This window comes from Haliotis cracherodii, unplaced genomic scaffold, assembly GCF_022045235.1.
Source record: "Haliotis cracherodii isolate W230 unplaced genomic scaffold, xgHalCrac1.p SCAF_21, whole genome shotgun sequence".
Lineage (NCBI taxonomy): Eukaryota > Metazoa > Mollusca > Gastropoda > Lepetellida > Haliotidae > Haliotis > Haliotis cracherodii.
Genome location: NW_027266277.1, coordinates 4,144,566 through 4,153,880, shown reverse-complemented (window position 1 = coordinate 4,153,880; position 9,315 = coordinate 4,144,566). Strand labels below are relative to the sequence as shown.

Genomic DNA, 9,315 nt, shown 5'->3' with positions numbered 1-9,315 from the left:
TTGCACCCTTGCCAAACAAGGCTGGAATATCTTGGCTCGATCGTAGCACCACCATGGCTACTAGGGTTATGTCCCTTTTATGCCCCTCCTATTGACCATTCAGATTCCACCTCTAATATCACTTCAAGATGATCTGATCGATAATCAAATTCTACATTGTCATAAACGGGTATTGCTTCATGAAGCGCATCAAATCACATGAGCTTGATTAAAAACATGAAAAGATTTGGAAAATATGTCACGACAGTTTACGAACCGAATGTTGATTTCATTATGCGATTTTGATTGGACCTTGCATAGACTCATAAGTCCAGCCAAAACATAACTCCAGCCTCGTTCGGCAAGTGTGGAAACAGGACTTTTTTTAGTCCAATAACTCCCTTGCCTCAGGAGGAGAGAACATTTAGTCAGGGCCTGAAGTCTGTGGGTCCTGTAAGCATTTCTTTTATTTCAAACACTGCTCGCATTATGCCAACACCCTTCCTCCATCCTGTAGATAAATGTGGTCCAAGGCGCTGAGGGTAGCTTGTTGTGGATTGAGATTCCCACATCTTCACTTTGTCACCCTAATCTGTGGTTCAAGTCAGGATATTCAATCCATGGGTGCTACATTACGATGTCAATACTTCTGTTTTCGTGAAACAATGTTCCTGTCATTTTGATGTTAGTGTCTCAAACTTTGATTACACAAAACATAGATAATTATCAAACTGTTTTAAATATTATGAATACAATGTGTACTGATACATTCTGAATAAATTAAACATCATTTCCATATCAAAACTTCTGTGTACAAAATTTTCCATTCATATCTAGATATGTTCGACATCATATTAATAAACACAAGGGCCATGAAGTGAGGGATTTCACTCCACAAGCATAACATACAGGTGAAAACTTAAATCTACATACAAAAATACAAAAATATGTGTTATTGCCGATCTACAAGCTCCTTACCCAGTGCATTATTCCTCCATTCTATACTGATGAGTGAGTGAGTGAGTATGGTTTTACGCCGCTTTTAGCAATATCACGGTGGGGGACACCAGAAATGGGCTTCACACATTGTACCCATGTCGGGAATCGAACCCGGGTGTTCGGTGTGACGAGCGAACGCTTTAACCACTGGGCTACCTGACATTTCCTCTATACTGATGAAAACCAGGGATCAATTCATCACCATAAGTATGTTCGGGAAGACACATTTCTATCTTTCTTATCACTAACCTAGGACAAATTCTGTCGCTCGTGAGCTTGAAATCAACAACCAATCAAAAGGCCACTTCTGAAAGTGAGATCAACATTCAAAACGCAACCTTATACCAGAGATCTCTGTATGTTTAATCAAATCAGAAAACTGTTTTTTACATGTTTATGCATTTTTAGCTGGGAAATGCTATCCTGAGTATAAGACTTGGGAGGGAAGTCCTTGTGCTACACAACGTTCCCAGTTGTATTTGAGACTTAAGGACCAGGGTGAGTTGAGAAGTGGCAATATCGACACTATTTTCAATTATGAGGACCAGTGTAGTTTGAGTGGTAATATAATTATTTTAGCATTGTGTCATTCAAACCAGACTGGAAATGAACCTGCTGTGGCAAATGGTGATATAATACACTGGATAATGGAGAATGCATTTATAGACACTACCATAAACAAAAGATCCTCTTGTTTCAATCAATGACAACAACATATCAACTGATGTGCTGATATTTGTCAGCCTCTCTCCTGACACTGAATCAGTACATCAGTGTACCCCGACAGCATGGACTGACCGGAGGCATGCATCATGCATCAGGCAATAACTATACCCAAGCTGAGAATATCTGCATGATTTGATTGTTGACAGCTGGTATAGTTTCCACACTCGCTGACTGGATTGATACATGCCATCGTATCCCAATTGCATAGATCGATGCTCATGATTTCAATACTGGATGGTCTAGTGCAGACTCAGTTATCTACAGACTGCCATCATATACATATACCGATAGTTGGAATATGGCCGAGTGTGGGGAGTGTGGCGTAAAAAACAAACACTATATAGCTGTATGGACGAATGGCTAGATACGCAAATCCTCACTTGCCCTTATTGAATTGTCAAGATTGTGCCTCCTCACTCCTCAATACAAAAATATACAAACAGTATTGTTTCCATTTTAAAACAAAGGTCTGGTTATTAATTACCCTCATTAACAAGACTAAGAATACATAATTGTCATGTTTGGGGTTCACATACAGTAATTTGATCAAACAACTAATACTTTGTGCTTATGAATAGATCATGTAAATGGTTCCTAATGTTCGTCACTATTTTCTTGCCACACAAACAAGTACCTACACTCCTCTGCTCATCACTGTTTCACGACATTCTTATGTGTAACTATTTGATGGAACCCATTTGCACCAGACAAAACTTCTAGTCAAATGCTAAGATCTCTCTGCCTGCAACATGTTCAACAAATAATCAAGCTAACAGACATTTTTCTTGATTCTATATACCAGGTACACACCAAAGAAAACCAATATGGGGATAATGACATGAGGTGACGATGGCAAAATAGGGTCTCTTCCCTAAACAAGCCTCTGTACTTTGATCCGTATGGCCTGGAAACAGGATAGGCTTGATTTGAAATCATAAAGTTGTCTTATCACAGATCACACCGAAACAACTATAAAACTAAATAGAATATTTCATCCTTCCATGAAAGCAAATTGCATGGAAACATGGAGAGAAAGAGCAAGAAGTCATTATGTACATCTATAGTTGTGGGTGAGGCTTCCAGAAATACTTTTGATAATTTCCTACAACATGCTCTATTCACAGGAACATCTTCCCACTGTCAGTTGAACATGCTGTAAATCTAAAGTCAGCATGGTTAAAAAATCAACTCACCGACCTCAGCTTAAACTGAGGTGTTGTGTAATTCATACCGTCTTTACTAACAGTTCCGAAGATCTTCTCCGAGGAAGAATATTTCGACACTTCGAAATCAAACAATAGTCCTAAAATAACATTAAGGGCTGACATATCATAATGGTGGCAGCCTGAATATTTAAATAAGGGTTTTCTCAGATAGTTGCAGCCCACGTTCTGAGCACCGGTAGGACTAATACATTCTTCCAACAACGCACACTTCACCCAGGGAAGCATCAGTTCTCGGTGGATAGTCTCTGTGTTGTATATTACAAGATGGCTGGATTCTACAGCTCGGTGGAAATAAAATTCATCAGGTTTTGTTTTGAAGAACTGAAACATTTTTGGGTGAGTTAAAGAAGATGTGGGGTCTTGTATTGTCCAAGCAGCTATCCCCGAGGCTTGTGCCAGGGCAAGACTTTCGTTGATCTTGCTGTTGGTGAAGTAGAGAGATGTGTCAACCCACATGACAGCTCCGTACTCAGTCAGCAGTTCCTGCAGAAGAGAATACAGACAAATAAAGTCTCATTGTAAAATGGATGGGAGTGTGTGCAGCAATCTGACCGAAAATGCTGTGAAATGATTGGATCCTGGATTTCTTTCTGACTTTCCTATGAAAACGTCTCTTGTTTTTCCTCCATCCCAAATTTGAAAAGTTTGGGTTGGTGAAAGGGATAACACATTACATAAACATCCGGTTTGATCAACATTTATCAGGACAACTCTGATGAAGTTGTCATCTACCCCATTCTGCTAACCTTGCAGGTTCATTTATCACTGAAGCACAGGCGTCAGCCACTGTATCATGATGTCAAAGCATGACACAGCCATGACAGCATTCCAGCATGACACAGCCATGACAGCATTCCAGCATGACACAGCCATGACAGCATTCCAGCATGTCACAGCCATGACAGCATTCCAGCATGACACAGCCATGACAGCATTCCAGCATGTCACAGCCATGACAGCATTCCAGCATGTCACAGCCATGGCAGCATTCCAGCATGTCACAGCCATGACAGCATTCCAGCATGACACAGCCATGACAGCATTCCAACATGACACAGCCATGACAGCATTCCAGCATGTCACAGCCATGACAGCATTCCAGCATGTCACAGCCATGACAGCATTCCAGCATGACACAGCCATGACAGCATTCCAGCATGACACAGCCATGGCAGCATTCCAGCATGTCACAGCCATGGCAGCATTCCAGCATGACATAGCCAGGATAGAGTTCCAGCATGACATAGCCATGTCATCATTCCAGGATGTGATGTCATGTTTATCTCATATTTCTTCTGTGGAAAATTACTGGTAACTTTAGTATTTCACAATAAACATTAAGTCTGTCTGTAAACATTAAGTGTTTATAGATTTGTGGGTGTTAATGAGTATAAGCCACCTGGAAATGTTAACATGAGAAACCTCTGGCTAGTGCTGTCTGTTCCAAAGGACATTTCCAGTCATCAAATGCTCAATAACACCTGCAAATCTGAAAACTCCTGTGTATACCCTAAATGTTTCAAAATGTCATGAAGAGCCACACATGCATCAGCTGACACTGGCAAAACTACATAATTAGTTAATGTAAAGTAAAGTTAATGTAATACTTTACGGCATTACCACAAGGTAATCAGTCAGGATCTTATCACTTATCAATGGCCACAATTGTCATGTTACTGATTAGAGTGCTGGCCAACACCCCTACTGACCAACAGGGTGGGTAACTCACCTGAATACATATAGGCCGGTAACTCTTTATGTCCAGGTACTGCACATGTGAGGGATATTTCTCATAGTTCAAAACGTTGATTCTACAGTTCCATGTGCTGTTACAGTTCCTTCGTAACTGAAATGGCAGACATCCTGAACATAATCATCAAAGAAGCGGCATCATGTTCAGCATAGGCGACTATCAACAGCATGTCCACTACAGGTGTAACGTTACGGTAGGGCCGCAATACAATACGTATCCAGATACACTGTGCTATGAGTGCGATACAATTCAAATCCTGTACCTATCCAGATACTGTCGGTGCTATACGATTCATATCCCAATATAGTACTTTCATTACCTTCATTATGGGGAGGTCGGGTAGCCAAGTGGTTAAAGCGTTTGCTCGTCACGCCAAAGACCCGGGTTCGATTCCCGACATGGGTACAATGTGTGAAGCCCATTTCTGGTGTCCCCCCGCCGTGATATTGCTGGAATATTGCCAAAAGCGGTGTAAAACCAAACTCGCTCACTCACTCATTACCTTCATTATATAAAGTTCACATTCTATTTTTTTGCATGTGAATCATAACACTGAATCATTTGTTTTTTTAATTTCAGAGACTGAAGATTGGATATTGTAGGGCAAAAACAAATGGGCTAGAAGGCACTTAGATGTTATTCTATTTACATCCAACAGGGAAACACTAAAGAATCTGTGAAACCCTTCATCCTCCATGCATAGAGCCACCAAAGGAATTGGAAAACCCAAAATGATGCAGGTCTCGGACGTTTACCACTTTGGTGAAGCCCACGAGAACAAGTATGGTGTTGACAAACATGGAAATATAACTGGAGTGAACCAGGATTCAAACCCAATACCACAACTTTCTGGCATGCCTTAGAAATTCAACTCTGCACAGCGAAGTGCGGCACCTTAGACAAATGAGCCACCCATGTCCCCTTATCATTTGGGGATTCTACATGATTAGCAAAATATAACACATAACTTATTTGACATCTCCTATTCTCATATTCTTCTCACCATGGCTTTCTCGGTCTTGGAAACTCCGAGATCCACAAGTACGAGATGTCTGGTCTCCATGTACTTCCTGACAGAGTTTATAAAGTACACAGTCTTCTCCATCCTACCCGGCTCCACACTGGTGGCTATGACGGGCAGAGACTTCTGTCCCGACCCCCTGTGTCCTATCAGCACTGTGTCATCCGAGAATCCCAATGCATTCAGATACACAGGGTCCACACTTAGTTCTTGGGTGGACTTTTTCTGCATGTTTGATGGCAGGTTTTTGATATTGTTGATTTGTTTGTGTGTTTTGGTGACAATAACACGAAAGCTGGTTGTTGGATAATTGAAGAGCCATAATGATAAACTGGTAGCTCCTATAAAGACTACGATGATATAAAAGTTTTTGGTTTTCATTTGATCTAGCATAGAATGCTGAACCTTCATAGGAGACTTGGCCAAGGTATTTGTTAATGAGACATGCTGGTCAGCTTTTGTACTTGCAATACTGCTGCTGTACTGTAGATCCAGTCAATGACAACAAAATCTCAATGTTATCTGAAACAGTTGAAATTATCTCATGATTATATGTATTAGCACACACATTTTGTTGTGTTTGTTTGTTGTCTAAATCCGCACACAGCAATATTCCAGCTAAATGGCCGCGGTCTGTAAATAGTCGGGTCTGGGCCGGACAGTCCAGTGATTGATATCATGAGCATCAATCTATGCAATTGGGATACGATGACATGCATTAGCCGATTCAGTGAGCTTGACCGCCCGATCCTGATAGCTGCCTCTTACGACAAGCACAGTCACCTGTTATGGCAAGCATGGGTTGCTGACGACCTATTCTATCCTTGTTGCACACACCTGTAGATAAGGAAACAGTCCAAGAATATGTACTTTAGGTAGGCCTGCAAATGCAAAGGGACGGAAGTTTGGAAAAATTAAAGCAATAGTCTGCATGGTCCCTGAAATGTTGATGTGGTCATGCTATCAACCACCCATTTACCTGCTTGAGATTGGATTAATTACCGGCTGCCAAGACATGGCAGGACTGAGCGTTAAACAACATTATCCTGGCATACCCATGGAGCAGGAGGGTTGACTCTCTATGCATGCCCATCTTTTCTCTTCAGGATGCTGATACCACAGAATCCCCTAGTCCCCCTACTGCCATCTGAGCAAGCAAACATGGACCTTCAGTCCCCCCCCCCCCCCCCCCCCCCCCAATCCATGGATCTGAATTGTATGTAGGATAACACATAAAACTCATGGGAAGGAACATAGAAAACAGTAGCAAGGCAGCCACTGTTCATTTTCTATCTATTCAGCAATCAGGGCTAAAAAAATTGGACATGTAGTAAGTTACCAGTAACGAATAATAGGCGGCATGTTTCAATAAAGTTGCACTAGCGCATGTTTTACAGAGTTATATCAGATTTCCTGATGAGAGTCAAATCATCATAGTCATAACTATGATATTGATAATCCTATCATGTTAAAATGAAAGACTTTAGGGTTCTCCAGATTAAACAACCCAGCAGAAAACAAAACTCTCCAGTACCCACATAATTTATTATCATTTAACCATGTTTCCTGTTTAACTTTCTTTCATTATTTCAATCAATGACTTCGAATGGCCTTGGAAGCCATATTTTCTTCGGGACTTTGTCCATTCCAAACCTGTCTTTTTCCTCCGTGAAGATGGACATAGCCATACTAAATATTTATGAAGATGCAAATATTCCCTGACTTTAACCTTCTAACAATAATTTCAAACACTGATAAACAACGAGTGCACAGTAAAATGCAGATTTTTTCAGATGTTGAAATACTTACACTGAAAACACTCTTGGCTCTGCCCTGACCTCAAAAGGAATATTTCTGCTTAAGGGGAACTTACTACATGTATAATGAAATGACAAAAGCCATAAAGAAGCCACATTCAAAGCCCCTTTGATCATTGTTGATAATTGTCTGCCAAAGAAATAAAAGGTCACTTCCTGATGTTCGAAATGAAGCGAGAAAGCCAAACGGTCATTGCCATAAGGATTGATAGAGCTATTGCTGAAAAGTACAATAAACTATGGTTATAATGAACTCAAATTTTAAGGGACCACTAATATTAATTCATTATAACATAGTTCATAATAAGCATATATACTGCAAATGGCTAGGACAAAAGACAACAGTTTCTTACATCTGTCAGTTTGTTATAAGCGTATTCATTTTTAACCATAGTTTGTATAAGCATATGTACAGCAAATGGACAGGACCAAAAAAGACAGTTCATTATATCTGTCAGTTCATTAAAAGCATGTTCATTATAACCGTAGTTCATTATAAGCGTATACAGGAAATGGCCAGGATAAAAAAAAAACCCAGTTCATTACATCCGTCAATTCATTGTAAGCATGTTCATTATCAACATAGTTTACTGTAACAGTATTAAATTTAAAGTGTCCCAACATTTAAATACTATACCAGCAAACCTCAAGGAACTCAGGATTAGGGGTGTAACAATACACATCTCGATACACACAGGTCACGATACAATAGTACCTCCAAATTTTGGAATAATAACACACAGACAATGAAATACTCATGTATTTCAGAGGAGTGACAGAAAAGTTGACAGTCTTTCATGTTAACTGCTTCCATCACCAAAATAACAAGGATGCTAATCATGATACCCCAAGGACAAGTATGGCTTTTAATGCTGAAAACTTATGTATCATCATCTGTGCAAAATCTGTGACCCTAAAATATGTTATAGAGCAGACAGTAGTTGTGGACGAGTGCTTTATTTTCAGGAGATGTGATTGACAGTGCACACATCTGGCCTGTCAAAATTGGGTTCACGTGAAATAACGGAAACATCATTCAGGACAGTCAGTCTTGATTCAGAATTTTGGTGCCCATGTTATGATGAAAAGATAAAGCAAAATAGAGTTTTTCGGTTCCATAAAACTGTCAAAAATTTGATATAACATTCATATTTTATGAACACGTTTCAAACTTTCAATTACTTTCGTGTTTAACATGTCTACAGTGGGAGTTGTTTGGACTCATTCAGAGTGTTGCCACTAATTTCTACTAAAGACACTCTTCATATCTCACCCCACCTAGTGACTTATCATGAACATAAATAGCTCAAATTCAAAATATCAACAAATTACAAGTTTCATCACGTTTCGGACATTTGGTTATTCCTTTAACTTACTGAACTAAATCATCCCTAACATGAGAACTAAATTATTTCTTACCGATCGCCCCGATCGAATCAAAGGATTAGACTTTACCCAACAGAGTCGTTTTCCTCAAGCAAGATTAGTGAACCTTTTGAGAGGCTTTATAGATATAAAGCACTAGACAATTAGGCCTAGTACGTGATGACATCTACAGTTTCATTTATGATGGAAACCTGGACATCACTTAGGCCTAGTCGTTACGGTTAGGTTCCCAATCTTCGTGAGTATGAAGAAGGAAAGCTCCTCAGACCTATACTATCTACACAGTCCGGTTAATTAATGAATACATTCACATGAGAATTACCTTCGTTCCAACCGCTAAATGTGTGGTGGTCATTAAAGAATCTCAAATTAACAAACTATATTTAACATATATTTTGTAAATGAAAA

General features: G+C 39.8%; 1 protein-coding gene across 1 annotated transcript; it reads right to left on the bottom strand.

The window, feature by feature from the left end:
- Nucleotides 1-1,543: 1,543 nt before the first annotated feature.
- On the bottom strand, nt 1,544-9,315 carry LOC139470703 (uncharacterized). Its single transcript, XM_071252968.1, has 4 exons — nt 9,230-9,315; nt 5,687-6,226; nt 4,660-4,776; nt 1,544-3,413 (listed from the first exon to the last, which is right to left on the bottom strand). Exons 2-4 carry the CDS (start codon nt 6,113-6,115, stop codon nt 2,889-2,891), a joined length of 1,071 nt encoding a protein of 356 aa, XP_071109069.1. The 5' UTR covers nt 6,116-6,226; nt 9,230-9,315; the 3' UTR covers nt 1,544-2,888.

Coding starts and splice junctions, on each gene's coding strand:
- LOC139470703 (XM_071252968.1), bottom strand. CDS start 6,115: ATGAAGGTTCAGCATTCTATGCTAGATCAAATGAAAACCAAAAACTTT. Junction 4,777..5,686: donor CCAAGACCGAGAAAGCCATG/GTGAGAAGAATA, acceptor CTGCCATTTCAG/TTACGAAGGAACTGTAACAG. Junction 3,414..4,659: donor ACCGGCCTATATGTATTCAG/GTGAGTTACCCA, acceptor TCTCTTCTGCAG/GAACTGCTGACTGAGTACGG.